This window comes from Prunus persica, chromosome G7 (assembly GCF_000346465.2).
Source record: "Prunus persica cultivar Lovell chromosome G7, Prunus_persica_NCBIv2, whole genome shotgun sequence".
Lineage (NCBI taxonomy): Eukaryota > Viridiplantae > Streptophyta > Magnoliopsida > Rosales > Rosaceae > Prunus > Prunus persica.
In genome coordinates this window covers 2,956,481-2,972,179 of record NC_034015.1, presented here as the reverse complement: position 1 = coordinate 2,972,179, position 15,699 = coordinate 2,956,481, and the positions used below count along the sequence as shown (strand labels likewise).

Below are 15,699 nucleotides of genomic sequence, written 5' to 3'. Positions count from 1 at the left end.
TTTCGTCAAGCTATCGAAAATTTGCTAAAACCACTCGTTCTTCCATCTTCTTCCTCTCTCTCCCTCAACCCACATGGAGAAAGAGTAAGCATCACCTCTCATCCCTGGAACCCTTCAATTTTGAGCCATGTTCTTTCATTGCTTCCCCTTTTCTCTTCTGGAAAAACACTCAAGAGCTTGACGAAGCTTTCGTCAAGCTGCCGAAAATTTCTAAAACCATCCATTCTTCCATCTTCATCTTTCCCTCTCTTTCCCCAACAAATCCTCCCAAAAACTCCCTCTTCCCCTTACTGTGAGCCTCTGTTTCTCATAGGAAACCCAAGCCTTCTTTTTCTCTTGCTAAACTCATGAATGCTTAACTCCCATGCCACAAGTTTCTCAAGCCAAGCCTAAATATTTATCTGTAAGCAACTGTTGGTTTTGTTGGTGAAGGAAGCCAATGTGTTTCCTAAGGCTCCACGAACCTCTCGAAGCACTCTTAGGGTCTGATTCTCGAACTCAGACACAGGGGCAAATCCACCCATTTGTTCTTTACAGCAACCCAGACCCATCTATAGCTGCCGGAACAAAAAAAAACCCTCACAGCCACCAATTGAGCTCTCAGCAACCGCACCTAATGGGATTTGACAATGAGGCGATGCCCACACTTGCGGCAGAGTGTCATGGCATCACTCACCACCGGATTATCATTCCACGTCCCCAGCACGCACACATCTCTAGGAGTCACCAAACTCCTTGCAACTCCAATGGCAACATCCTTGTCAAGGAGTAATGAGTGGTTTACAATAACTGGTCCTCGTTAGGAAGCAAAGTATGGCATCCACACTAGTGCAGCCCCTTTCCCCCATGTCTGTGTTGGCGGTGAGAAGAGAGAAGGAAAAGAAAGGAAAAAAAAAAGGAGGAGAGAAGGAAAAGAAAGAAAATTTGTTAGTGTATAATTGTAATATTTATTATAGTATAATAAAATTTAAACAGGTTAATGGGTATTTAAAAGGTTGACAGGGTAACCCGAAACTCACCCGTTTATTTAAATGGATCATAACGAGTTGATCTGAAAATTACCCAATTATTAATCTTGCGGGTTCTGGCCATGTTTTTCCTATGCAGATTTTGAGTCGTGTAACGGGTCGGTATCAGAAATTGCCACCCCTACTTGCAAGGACGCCAAGCTTAAGTAGGCGCCTTAACACTCCAAAAGTCACACAGGTTTAGACGAGATTTGGGATTGTTGCAAGAACTCAACATGAGATCCCCTCATTGACCCAAATTTGTTCGTTTTAATGCCTAAACACTACCCTCCAAGTGAGAAATTGACTTGATTTGTTCTTTTAGCAATAAGGACTTCGATATTTATTTAGTACAAGCAAAAGACCAGGGCAGAGTGTTTTTCATTCATTAAGAGCGCAACAGTTGGAATTAGTGGAATTTTGCTTCCACAATTTCCAAAAACTTGTACTTCACATCAACGCAACGCAAGTTATGACAATTATCCGTGCACCTGAATCCAGGTACAATTTTCATTCATGGTAATCTCTAAAGTAGTGCTTTCTTTGTGGAATGGATACTTCAGAAATGTTTTTGTCATATGAGTGAGAGAGAGAGAGAGAGAGAGAGAGAGAGAGAGAGAGAGAATGAGAAATTTTGTATAGTTCATTTAATAATATAGAGATTCGTACAAGGCAGACGAGAGATATATTCCATTACATTTCTTTGCCACAGCAAAAATTCCTACAAGTTCGCATAACTGGGCTAGTGTCTTTTATGGTCAAACAGAGTCAGAAAGGGTAAAGGGGCTTCAAGAACCATATACAAGAGCAGCTTAAAAACCATCCCTCACAGATTGGTCGCGGGAAAACTGTTGAGGGAGGGACAAAATGTACTAGTCTCTTCACCAACCACCGCCACCGCCTCTTTTGGGTTCAGAACCCCATCCCGAAGACCCATTATCCGAACCTTTTATTTTCAGGTCTGAACCCCATCCTGAAGTCCCATTATCAGCAGCAGCATCATTTGCACCAGCTCCACCCCACCCTCCTGCTCCACCACTTCCTTGACCCCAGCCACTGCCGCCACCCCAATTGCTGCCTCCACTGCCACTCCCACCAGCACCCCAACCACCAGGGAAAGCTTCCCTTCCAGGTGAGTTTTGGACCTTTGCACCAGGAAAGTTGCCCAAGCCATCATCCCTGTCTTTGGAATCTGCACCCCATGTTGGAGCATCATAACCAGAATCCTGCCTCTCATTGCCGGTGCTATTTCCTCTGTTGTTATATGTTCCTCGACCACGGCCACGGCCACCATATGGTCTAGGTAGGCCACTTGGATGTCCATCTCTACTGCCACCATTTCTGTAATCATTTCGGCCTGCAAAGTTAAACACAAAAAAGTAAGTCCATTAAGTCTTGATAAAGGAAGCAAGGATCAGACACGAAGAAAAAAAAAAAAACAGAAGCAATATGAGTCTGGTGTCATTGCGGACAGGATAAAACAGATAATCAGCGCGTATCTCTATAATACATGACAGACGGGCAACAAAATTAAACCAACAAAGGCGACTGAAAATTTTGTTGAAGAAAGTACAACAGGAACCAAATGAAAACTAACCAACCAGCAAACTGAGGATGAGAGCCAAAAAAAAAAAAAAAAAAAAAAAAAACCACTTGGCTAATTAAATGTGCACAAAAGCCATAGAGCAATGAACCTTAATTAGAGTTTTCCATTCAGTTGGCCATATTGTGCAGAAAGAAACATCTTGTAAAGGGCAGTCCATATTCCAAGTGTAGGGCCAATGTTCTAGTCAAATTGTTCAAGTTATATGCAGAAACGTGACCTTTTTTTTAAATCTGTTACAGCATAAATACCTAATTTTAACTAATAGCTTTTAGTGATTTATTCGGTACTTCCATTCTGCTGATTGAATTGCAACAAAACAGTTACACCCATGCAAATGTTGATGCTCATCAAACATAGAAGTTGCAAATCCTTCTTGCATTCTTTTGGTAGACTTCACCTGTTCGTGAACTCGGCGTAGATGACCGATCCCTGTCAAAAGACTGGCCTCTCCAACCACCCTCATTAGTTGAACCACCAGTTGCAGGGCTCCGCATTGGCACCATAGCAGCAACTGATCTAATTGATGGTCCTGACTCATGCTGAGGGTCATCAATATGGCGCTGAAAATATGCTACAAGCCGATCAATGTCCTCAAACATCCTTTTTCTGAATTTGAATCCCTTCGGATATAAACCAACATACTCATGGTGTGGATTTGTACTCCGTATATAGGTGAGAATGAAAGTGCCTGGATGTTCATGCGATATCCCAAAACAATAAACTATCCTCATAGGATACTCCAACTTCTCAATCTTCAAAAGTTCATCAACCTCTGCTTTTGTGCCCCTCTTGAACTTGCGATAATTTAGCATTGACTTCAAGTGAGCTACTAAAGGATCAACATAACGATCCATTACCTGCATTTTTAATTAGTCAACAGGCACATCAGTACTCAATTCAATGGTGTTCCATCAAATTTCTATCCCTCAAAATTGCATGAGCAGCCACCTTTTAACATCTAACTACATCAAGCATATGATGACTGTTTTGCTTCAGAACAAGATAAGCATACAAATTCAAATATTTCTACGAACCCGTACTTCAAAAATACCTAAAGCTTCTGTTGAGCAAGTTCAACAACATTTACAGCAATCCATAACACTAAATCTGTGCTTTCTTGTCCAAACTCTAACCAACCATGATTCAAGCCTTATGAAATTGTATATAGGTCAATTACAATGGCTAAAAGCTAAAAGAAACTCAGAATTAAAAACAATTGACGTTCAGTAGTTATAAACTGTGACAAAAGTAAGACAACTGAATACAGTACTCTTAGAACACATCGTTTTTAAAATACTAACCTCATCCAAATCCTCAAATGTGTCCTCCCCAATTTTCAGGGTCTTACCAATGCGGAGTAAGCTTGTGATGTCCTTATGGTCCTTTCCACCTTCAACTATGTCTTTGTGAGCATAAACTCCATCGTAAACCTTGAGAGTTAAGGTTAAATATGAAGGCCCACGAGAACTAGGACGAATAATACTTTCCCCAGGATCCTTATCAGACAAGAACTGTTACATAACAGATAACACTATTTCATAAGACAAATGGTTCAGGAATATGAATAATTCAAGCACTGAATGATCCACTACAAAGATCAAGATAATATAAAGAGTACGTAATAAAACTAAACCTTAGACTACAGAGGTTACAAATCAAAGCAATAAAATAATTCAAGTCCTAGGAGCATGAATGGTAGAAAATATGGAGAGAAAATCAAAGGAAAAGTTGTTGTTTCAGAATCTGTTTCAAATGAGAGACCACTTCCTTCACATACTCAAGAACTAGTATTGAAGTCAGCACAGTAAAATTTGGTCAAACCTCCTTTAACTCCACGAGGCTTACATGTTGAGGCATAGCATAACCCAGAGGCATATGATAAAAAACAATGCAACTTCATTTTAGGTAAAGAAGACTAATGACCAACAACAAATTCCATAATATAAATCAATCAAACAGATAAACTGAAACATCAGATATCAATAAAAGAATTATTAAGCACATACCTTCATTGCTTCATCTGCAGTTATATTCTGGAAACGAGGATGAACAATCATCCTTGGCTTGAAATGCTTCTTTGCGAGCTCCTTCTCCTTATGAGCTTTCTCTTGCTCACTCTGTAGACTTCTTCGGTCTTCATGGTAATAGGCATCAAGATTCTGTGTGTTCTGATGTCGGTTATTTCTCAGCTCACTCTCTCTGCAAACTAGGAACACTTGATACCTATTCTTTTGAATCGATTTGATCTTGCAAGTGAGGATGTCGCCCTCATTCAGTCTGTCAGATAACTCAGAAATATCCCTGGAATCATCTGAATAGTCTTCTTTCATAAGCATACCAGTCAACCCAGATTCAAGAGCACAAACTGCCCTTTGAGCTTGCACCCTGCGAACTGTGGCCTGCACAATTCTTCCTTCGGCAAGGGTATCCTCAGTTTCACCTGAAATCATATAGAACTCTTCATCCTGACTTGGTTCTTCATATTGTTTACGCCAATCCTGAAAACCCTGTATTAATTCTCTCCTTATATCACAAAATGTTTCTATCTTATTTTCACGCTTTTTGGTTTTAGCATACTCTTCAACGTCAAGGTTTTTTAGATAATTAGGTCGATCCCTGACATGCTCTATAGCCATCTCCAAAGCATCCTCCTCATCATTGCCACCATCCACATCATAAACATCTTTGGCCAATTCTTGTGCAAGAGCATAGGATTCTGGATGAATCCTCGTATCATCCAACAAATCAATAAATTGGCTGCTGCTAGCAGCCAACCCACTCCGCCGAACACGCAAGAAACCAACTGCATTGACAAACACCTTTTTACCAAGCCCGTGTGCTGTCACAAAATCCTTTCGAGTAAATATTGCGCCAGATCTTACCAACGATCTCTGCAAAGATGCTGCCTTTCTAGGTCCAAGCCCAGAAATAAATTGCAGTGGTGCAAATAACCATTCATGGCTTATAGCCAGATTTACGTCAAGGCCTACCTGGTTTGTGACATCTACCATGACCTGTTCAACCATCGCATACTTCTCATCTGGGGTGAGAAAGTTCTCAAAAGGATTGAGTTTCCAAGATAAGATTTCTCTTCCTGGTCCACAAAGTGTGGCAACCATTGCCAACGGATTTTGAAGATAACGCCCAAGAGCCACAGCCCTCTTGACAATGCCTGATAACACAAGAAAATAAAATCAACACCAAGAAATCTGCATGAACACATGAGATTTAGAAGGTTGGAAACATAATACCTGATTGTGCAGGTAACTGATCAGATGAATTCCGAGAATTTTCATACAGGCGAGACAAAGATTCATCCCCATATACAATGCTTAGGCCATCCATATCATGGCCAACGTCTCTAGGATTCTCCTCCACCATTTTAAAAATTATCTGATAATGGCAAGGGTCAAACAAAATAAGCATGAAGTGTAATAATGAAAATATGAAATGTATATACTCTATACACACTAAAAGAAAATCCATCATAAGAAAACCCCTCACCTGACTTCATCAGACTATTACACTAGGAAATATCACTATATCGGCTAAAAAAAGATAATTACTGTAGTAACACTAACCTCATAAATATCATCTTTTAGGCGAACACAAGACAAGTTAACAGCTCCTAGGACAGCAACTTGTGGTTGATGATCAGTCATGAACTTCAAAACACGTTCTTGATCATTTTTCTTTCGTTGCTGATCATTAACATTGTGGGAGCGTAGAGTAAGGGACCCCGTGTAAAGTACATCTAGCACCTCCCCAGATGAATCTAACATCACAAAAGTAGTTGCTGGCTTCCCAGGGCCCCAACAGCAAGCCATGACCCTTGGTGCAGCTTCATCGTCTGAGCCGTCATTTTCCTTCCGCTGATATGGTCCCACAGAGACTTTATTCCAAAGAACCTTTCCATATTCCATGACTAACCAGTTCTTAGCTCTACTAGTCAACAAGGATCTTGCTTCTTTCTCCATTGAAGGCAAAAGAAAATTAAAAAGGGCATCCTGCAATATCAACTTCCGCTGCTCATTCCACAGTTGTGCAGATTTACTAACACCATCACTAAGATAGTACTCATTGAAGTCGCTTATCAACTTATTTAATCTGTCTTCTGGCAACTTAATAGTAACTTGGAGAAGCTTCTCCTCTTCAGCCTTCTGGATAAGCAGCCATTGCGCATCCTCAAATCTATTTAATGGCTTTCTTTGCAACCACTTCACCCCTGCGAACTGATGAAAAGCATCTATTGCCACATTTCCATCAGGTGTTGGGCTTGTTGATAACTCAACAATATCCAAGTAGTTGCTTCGAACATACTTCCTGACACATGGCTCACAACTTATTTCAACAGCTGCCTGGAAAAAGACATTAAAGAACATCAGACCATTTATAACCAGACGTTATGACAAGACATGATAGAGCTCACATTTCTACGAACTACAAAACTATTAACGCATACCATATGCCTAGCTCCTTTGAGCACAGCTTGAGGATTCTCAAACATTGCACATGTAAAGTCTGAAGCCATCTCCTCTGGGGTCTCCTTAGCATCCTCCAACTCATCCATTCTCTACAATCAAATTAAGCGTGAACCTCATATCTCTGGGTCAGCCAAAACATCTGAAAGTGAAAGACAAACCAAACTTACCATTTTTTCTAGAGATAATTGCAGTCCAAACTGCTCAGAGCTGTAACCAAACCTGCTTGCCACCTCCCACAAGCCAGCCTTACTGCAGATGCTATAAAGTGATTTCCTTTTGGGCCTCTTATACTGTCCCTCATCCACTCCTGCCTCACCCGGAGGGAAATGCAAGTTAAACTTGGTGTCAACATCATCAACCTCTCTCTCTGATTCTGCAGCCTTCAGCGACTTCATAATTGATTCAAAAAGCTGCTGATTTAAATTAAGTCTGGTTTCATCATATATACGTCGAGATTCTTCCTCAAATCGTTTATTGTAGTAAGATTGTAAAGCATTTTTCCGCTTCTGAAGCAACAGCCATTTTCTGTCCAGCTCCTTAATGGTCCAAAGCACCTATGTAGAAAAAGTAAACAGTTTAAACATATTTCTTGTTCGTTCTTTAATCTTATGCCAGCTTAACACATTTTAAAAAATCCATGACAAGTACCTTGTGCCACTTGAGTACAGATGGCCTGTCATTTTTATCCTGACTTTCATCTTCCAACTCAAGGTGTTCAGGATCTTTCAATAAGCTTAGGCACTCTTCTTTCCGATACATGGCAATAAAGGGAATCTGGAAACAAGGAGAGTGAGACACATTAATAAGATAAATATCAGATAAATTAACAGAAATATACCAACATTAATCAGAATACTAACGTCCAACTTCTGCACATGATGCAAGTCCAAAAATCTGATGATGTCATCCCTGCTTATAGAATTCCCCAAGCCTGTCTTGCTAAACAAAGGTACTGTACCACTTGCAAGTTGATTATAAATCCAGGTACTCTCATCATCCATACTAATTCTATCCAGTGGAGGAGAACCAGTGCTTTCCTCATATATCTACAAAGAAAATAATATAATACAGCTCATGTGACATGAAACCGGATATTATAGTATTATCAAGGGCAAGCCAAAGAACCTGCATTCTTTCCGGAACATCAAGCTCCCGGATCTGGTCATCCTTCTCTGTCATATACTTTTCAGAAAGAACAATTGGTTCAAATTCATCTTCAAGCCTCCTTTCCCTCCATTCACTGGAATCCAAGCCTTGCTTACGGAGCTGCAGTAATTCATCAACATCACCAAATATTTCATGGGCTTCCTGCAAAGCAGAGGATGATACTCCTGGTGCCTGCCTAGATTTTTTCTTTTTAAGCTTCCTCTGTCTAAACAAGGAATTAACATCCACAAAAAAACAAGTTGATTATTCAAATTATTAGAAAATTCAGTTCAAACCATAAACACAGGCATGGGCATACACAAACTGCACAAAATACCTCACAGGAGCTCCAGTCTCATCAAACTCTTCATCAACTATAAAGTCTGCCATTTCATCCTCTTCACCAACTTCTCCATCATCTTCTGCTTCTGCTGGTTCCTCTTCTTCAGCTATGTCCTCAAGTGGAGGACCTACATGGACACAGCATAATCAACAACAATAAACCAAATTTATACACTGACTATCCTACAAGTTTAGTTCTACATATGCATACATATATACCTTCATCATCACCAAATAAGGTACGCTTAAGCTTCTCCTCCGCAGTTCTTCCACTTTTACCACTACCAACAAACTCCTCCTCATCAGATAATCCACCAGGCTCCCCCTCACCATACCTCTGAGCTTTTTTCAGCCGCTTAAATTTCCCCTGGAAAGGTTTGGACAAGAAAAATAAGAGAGAGAAAGAATTCAAATCATAAACTATGTACATTGAAAAAGAAAGAAAAGCTTAAGTTACAAATTCAACAGAACCAGAAGAAAATATGGGCAGAGCTTACAGCCTTCCTTCGGGGGGCAATCACATTATTGTCCTCTAGGAGCTCATAGTCATCTTCATCAAGGACATACTCCTCTCTAGAATATTAGAGAGAAGAAAATAAGTTAATAAATGAATAACTATCCCCCTTGCCACACGATTTTAAAAGAAAAAGAAAATAAAAAGATTTTCATTGACATTGCATTCATCTTCATCTGCAAATGGGAAAAAGAAAACCACTCTTATAACAAAGAAATTCAATTTTCTTCTGTTACCGCATAGTTCCAGTAGTCTCAAATGAAATTAAAAAACACCACAGGTACCAGATTTTTTGTTTCCTGACATTTCACAATGAAAAGCTTCACAGATTTTAGAGAGACTACAGCTCAGGGTATAGAATATTCACTTTTTCTTTCTTTTCTTCTTCCTCTGCCTCTCTTCATCACTGTCTGCCCTATCTTCTTCCTCCTCTTGCTCATCTTCTTCATCAACATCATCTACTATAAAATCATCCTTCTCATATTCATCTGGCCCTTCTGCAAAAATCAATCATGACAATAATGTTATAAATGAAGCTAATTCAAAAATTGATCCATGGTTAACTCTTAAGAGTAGATAAACAGATGAGACAGAGTTTGGAAGTCAAGAAAAATGACGAAGAACAAAACAACACTAATAACAAAAGTGAAAAACTACATCCAACAGCATGGGGAAAACAAAATAAAACAAACATGAACCAGAAAATAAATAAGGAAAAGGGAAGTATAAATGAATGATGAATCATTACAAAGAAATATCTATTCAAAAAAAGAATCATTACATAGAAATAAAAACATATCTAGCAATGACCAAACACGTTAACCAAATTCCAAGTTTCGAAAACGTGATCTTCAACAGAAAAGACACAAATACAAGGGATAAAGCAAAGACGAAACAGCCATCATTACATTGGAAAGTTAAATAAAAACGAAGAATCTTGATGACGAGTTCATTTCATTGCCCTACATTTCTAGACATCCATACAAACCCCAATGCTTGCCCTAAATTTCCTCGAAAGAAACCACTCCAATCTTTGCAAACAAACAAAAGCCGAAACCCTAACCCTAACCCAAACCCAAACCCAATATCACCAATGGATCCACTAAACCCCCATATATTGACCAACATCGAGCTCAAAAATTTTACCCATAGAAAACTTCATGCATTTAACAAACGAATGAAGAAACAAAAGGCCGTACCTTCTTCATCGTCTTCATCGTCGCCATCCCGGTCATCGACTGCGTCGCCGTGATGGGGTTCCCTCTCGTCCTCGTCGAGCTCGACCTCATCTGAACAAACATCATAAGAAAGGCCGTGAGACTACGGTTAGGGTTAATTTTAGGTATGCGAGGTAAGAAAAAGAGAAGTGAAGATGAAGCTGGGTTACCTTCTTCGTCAGAGACGACGGCTTTGCCCATGGTTTCAGTGAGAGATAGAGAGAGAGGTAGTTTAGGGTTAGGGCAACGAAGGAAGTGCGGCTGCTAATTCACAAGGAATGTGGTTTTTGCTGAGTGTTGTGTCCTGTGAGAGAATGCTCACTCTCAGAGGATTCCGAGCACCAGAACAAATATGAATATTTGTGACGTGCGTTGTGGGAGAGGGGGGGTGGGAGTTGGCTCCAAAAAGTAAATAAGGGCTGTTTGGTGTTCTATCCAATTAGAGAACTCAAAAACTGTGATTTTTCTTAAAATTAAGGAGTTTTCTATGTAATTTGAAAACTGTTTTTTAGCTTTTAAATTTTGAAAACTTGTTTGGTTGAATTTTTGAAAATAACTTTTTTTTATAATTAATATATTTTATTAAACATTATTAAAATTATTTTAAACATACTATTTTAACATCCATATTTTAGTACCATACATATATGATCGACAAGTTCAATTTGGCGTACTTATTGAAAAATAAACAACGATAGACAAAGAAGACACATAAGAGAAAGCACCAAAAAATGAGCAAAAAGTCGGAAGGTGTTGTAAAGAATAAACATGTGGAGCCCACATTTATGGGGCCCACAAAGAAATTAAGCAAAATACTGTACACTCACAAGCAAAATACTGTACACTCACATCCTTCCTAGCAGCCTATAAATAAGACCAAGAGGAAAAAGGAAACGGAAGAAAAAAAAAAGGAAAGGAGGAAAGAGAGAGAAGAGGAAAGAAAAGGGTAAGTAAGCAGAGAGAAAATTCAGTGAGTCACACATATTGTAAACACTATTGTAGTCATATTATTATATAGTGAAAGGTTACTGTTGCTGCTCTCCGAGGACGTAGGCGTAGCCGAACCTCGTTAAATACTGTGTCTCATCTACTTTACATGCAGCTCAAAATTCGCACATATCCCAGGTTATTTTATAACACGTTATCAGCACGATAGTCTCTCCTTTTATTTCTGAAATTTTTCCAACTCAACACTATATAATATACTATATCTATCTGCTTCTCTATTACTAACCATTAACAAAAATGGACCCTTGGTAATACTAAACATATTATCAGTGGGAGACCGTTACTAATACTAACTTTTTCTTATTTTATTCGGTGGTGGTTTTAACCCCACATTTAATTTTATTTATGGTATGGTGTAGGCTTATTACCCATACGGCAATATTTATTTAAAGGGTGGTGCGGGTTTATCGTCCACGCCTTTACTTTTATTTAAATGTATGGAGCAGAATTAGTGCCCATACAAGCACATTTACTTTACCGCACATTTAAGGTATGGTGCGGGTTTATCGTCCATACCAGCAAATTCATAACACTTTACTTTTATCATCAATTAATATACCTGAATAATGAGGACCTGAAATTCCTATTAATAAGTGGCTTAATATTCTAGATCTCGAGCCTAAAGTTTTGGATGGCAAATTTGGCAAAACTAGAGTTTGCTGCCTTGGACCTTTCCGGGGACAACTATTTATCATGGGTCCTGGATGCCAAAATTCATCTACGAGCCAATGGCCTCGGACAAACAATTGTAGATGAGAATGATGCTTCGCCTGAAGAGAATGCGAAGGCCATGATCTTTCTTCGCCGCCACATTTATGAAGCGCTGAAGAGCGAATATGTGGTGGTTGATGAACCGTTGGTTCTGTGGAAAGCTCTAGGTGAAAGATACGATCACCAGAAGACGGTGACTCTCCCAAGAGCTAGATACGAATGGACCCACTTGAGATTTCAAGATTTCAAGTCAGTGTCCGAGTATAACTCTGCTATGCACAGAATTACCTCATTAATGAGGCTATGTGGGGAAAATATATCTGATGAGGATATGCTCGAAAAAACTCTGAGCATTTTTCATGCTTCAAATGTCCTCCTTCAGCAGCAATACAGACATAGCGGTTTCAAGAAGTACTCGGAACTTGTATCTTGCCTCTTGTTAGCTGAGCAGAATAATGAGCTCTTATTAAAGAATCACCAATCTCGCCCAACGGGCTCCGCACCACTTCTTGAAATAAATGCTGCATCTTAGGAAGTGAATGCCACTTCATCTCGTGGCAGTATCCACAAACGTGGGCGAGGGGGCAAGCGTGGCCACTGGCAAGGAAGTAGAAAAAATCGTGGTGCCCGTTCAGAGGGCTTAGGTCCAAGGAGCGGTCCATCCACGAATGGCAAAAATGCATCCCGTAATAAGGGAAAGGCACAGATGAGCCATGTGCCTAGAAATGTTGAAAGCCCTTGTCACAGATGTGGTGCAAAGGGACATTGGGTGCGCGCATGTCGTACGCCCAGGAATTTGGCGGATCTCTATCAAGCTTCACTTAAGAACAGGAAAGTGGAGATAAATTACATTGATCATGCTCCGCCAGCCACAGATGGCTCATCAGAAATATCACGTCAACTAAACAAGACGCATCTAGATGTTTCTGATTTTGTTACTGAAAGAGGGAATGAAGGTTATGTGTCCGAATTAGATTAAATTCCTTAATATACTACTTGTATTAGCTGAAGTGTTGTTTAAATTTCAATCCAATAAAAGTGGTAATGTTTTCTTCCTTATTAATCCAGCTTATTTTACTTATTTGGTGGCATGGATGCAAATTATGGATGCCCTCAAAACAAAGGCTATGACAGAGATATTTGTCTCGCAGACAGCGCAACTACTCATACGATCTTTCAAGATCGGAAGTATTTCTCAAAATTAATGCTTACAAAAGCAAAGGTAACAACCATATCAGGTCCTGCAGATCTGATTGAAGGTTCAGGAATAGCCCAAATTATGTTACCGAATGGAACAATACTGTCCATTCCAGATGCTTTGTATTCATCTAACTCCAGAAGGAATCTGTTGAGTTTCAAAGATATACGTTTGAATGGCTACCATGTTGAAACAAAGAAAGAGGAAAACATGGAATATCTTTGTATTACCTCCAGTGATACTCAAAAGCATATACTGGAAAAGCTTTGTGAGCTCTCATCAGGGTTGTATTACACAACCATACGGACAATTGAGGCACATAGTGTCATGGACCAAGAGTCCACTGACTCAAATGCTTTTAAGCTTTGGCATGACAGGTTGGGTCATCCTGGATCCACCATGATGCGCAGGATCATCACCAACTCTAAAGGACATCCTTTGTTGACTAAACACATTATATTATCAAGCGACATCTTTTGCCAAGCTTGTTCACAAGGGAAGTTGGTGATCAGACCATCACAACCAAAGGTTGATGTTGAGTCTCCATCATTTTTGCAGAGAATTCAAGGGGACATTTGTGGACCCATTCATCCCCCATGTGGACCATTTCGGTACTTTATGGTCTTGGTAGACGCATCTACCCGATGGTCACATGTTTGTCTTTTATCTACTCGGAATATGGCATTTGCTAGGCTTTTGGCTCAGATAATTAAATTACAAGCCCAATTCCCAGATTATCCCATTAAGTCAATCAGACTCGATAATGCTGGTGAATTTACATCTCAGACTTTTGATGACTACTGCATGTCACTAGGCATTGATATTGAACATCCTGTTCCCCATGTGCATACTCAAAATGGCTTGGCAGAAGCTTTAATTAAACGCCTTCAATTGATAGCACGCACTTTGCTAATGAAAACAAAGTTGCCAGTTTCTGCTTGGGGATATGCCATTTTACATGCAGCATCGCTTGTGCGATTGAGGCCCGTCACCAACAATCAATGTTCTCCAATACAACTCGTATTGGGAAATCAACCAAACATTTCACATTTAAGAATTTTTGGGTGTGCGGTATATGTGCCCATTGCACCACCGCAACGTACTAAGATGGGCCCTCAACGCAGATTGGGAATTTATGTTGGTTTTGATTCACCATCTATCATCAGATACTTGGCACCCCTGACGGGTGATATTTTTACCGCACGATTTGCGGATTGTGATTTTGATGAGACAATCCTCCCACCATTAGGGGGAGAAAAATCTGTGTCTAAAGAACAAGGCAAACTCATTCCTGAAAAACGACATGAATTATCTTGGAATGTATCCACATTGTCTCATCTCGATCCTCATACTGCTCAATGCGAAAACGAAGTGAGAAGGATCGTTCACCTCCAAAGTATTGCCAATCAGATGCCAGATGCATTTAATGATGCAGCAAAGGTGACGAAATCTCATATCCCAGCTGCAAATGCACCCGCACGGATTGATGTCCATAATGGACAAAGCAATGTCCCAGCAAATGGTTCATCTGCTGTACGCCTAAAACGTGGCAGACCACTAGGCTCAAAGGATTTAATTCCTCGAAAGAGGAAGTTGATGGACAAAATGAATCCAAATGAAATAAATAGAGAGCCCACAATTCATAATTCAAATGCCCCCAAAGAGGGACAGGTACTTCTTGACAAGGAAAACGTCATTGGTGAGACAAGTGCCCCTGGAGTGGCAACGGTACCTGAAAGTCAAGAAATCTCCATAAATTATACGTCCACTGATGAATTGTGGAGTAGAAATGAGATGATCATCGATGATATATTTGCATTCTCAGTGGCTGCTGAGATCATAAAAGATGATGATATTGAGCCGTGCTCTATTCATGAATGTACACAGAGGCAAGATTGGCCCAAGTGGAAAGATGCAATCCAGGCAGAATTAAATTCTTTGGAAAAAAGGAGTGTTTTTGGACATATTAGTCCAACTCCACCCAATGTGAACCCTGTAGGTTACAAGTGGGTATTTACAAGAAAGCGCAATGAGAAAAATGAGATCTCAAGGTATAAAGCGCGACTCGTTGCGCTAGGTTTTTCACAAAGGCCTGGAATTGATTATGTGGAAACGTACTCTCCAGTAATGGACACAATTACATTCCGTTACCTAATAAGTTTGGCGGTTTCAGAAAAACTTGAAATGAGACTCATGGATGTCATTACCGCATATTTGTATGGAGAATTGGATACAGATATATACATGAAAGTTCCAGAAGGATTCAGGATGCCTGAAGCAGCCAGAAACAAACCACGGGACATGTTCTCAGTTAAATTGAGAAAATCATTATATGGGCTAAAACAATCTGGACGAATGTGGTACAATCGTCTCAGTAAGTATTTACTGAAGGAAGGATACACAAATGATCCTATTTGCCCATGTGTGTTTATTAAGAAATCAGAGTCTGGATTTGCGATAGTGGCA

At 39.8% G+C, this 15,699-nt stretch overlaps 1 protein-coding gene across 1 annotated transcript; it reads right to left on the bottom strand.

The window, feature by feature from the left end:
• LOC18769649 (transcription elongation factor SPT6 homolog) lies at positions 1,628-10,783 on the bottom strand. Its single transcript, XM_020567728.1, has 17 exons — positions 10,487-10,783; positions 10,299-10,388; positions 9,467-9,596; positions 9,083-9,158; positions 8,805-8,952; positions 8,581-8,713; positions 8,223-8,469; positions 7,958-8,143; positions 7,746-7,871; positions 7,265-7,651; positions 7,076-7,186; positions 6,195-6,971; positions 5,865-6,006; positions 4,620-5,785; positions 3,915-4,124; positions 3,011-3,470; positions 1,628-2,364 (listed from the first exon to the last, which is right to left on the bottom strand). Exons 1-17 carry the CDS (start codon positions 10,515-10,517, stop codon positions 1,889-1,891), a joined length of 4,896 nt encoding a protein of 1,631 aa, XP_020423317.1. The 5' UTR covers positions 10,518-10,783; the 3' UTR covers positions 1,628-1,888.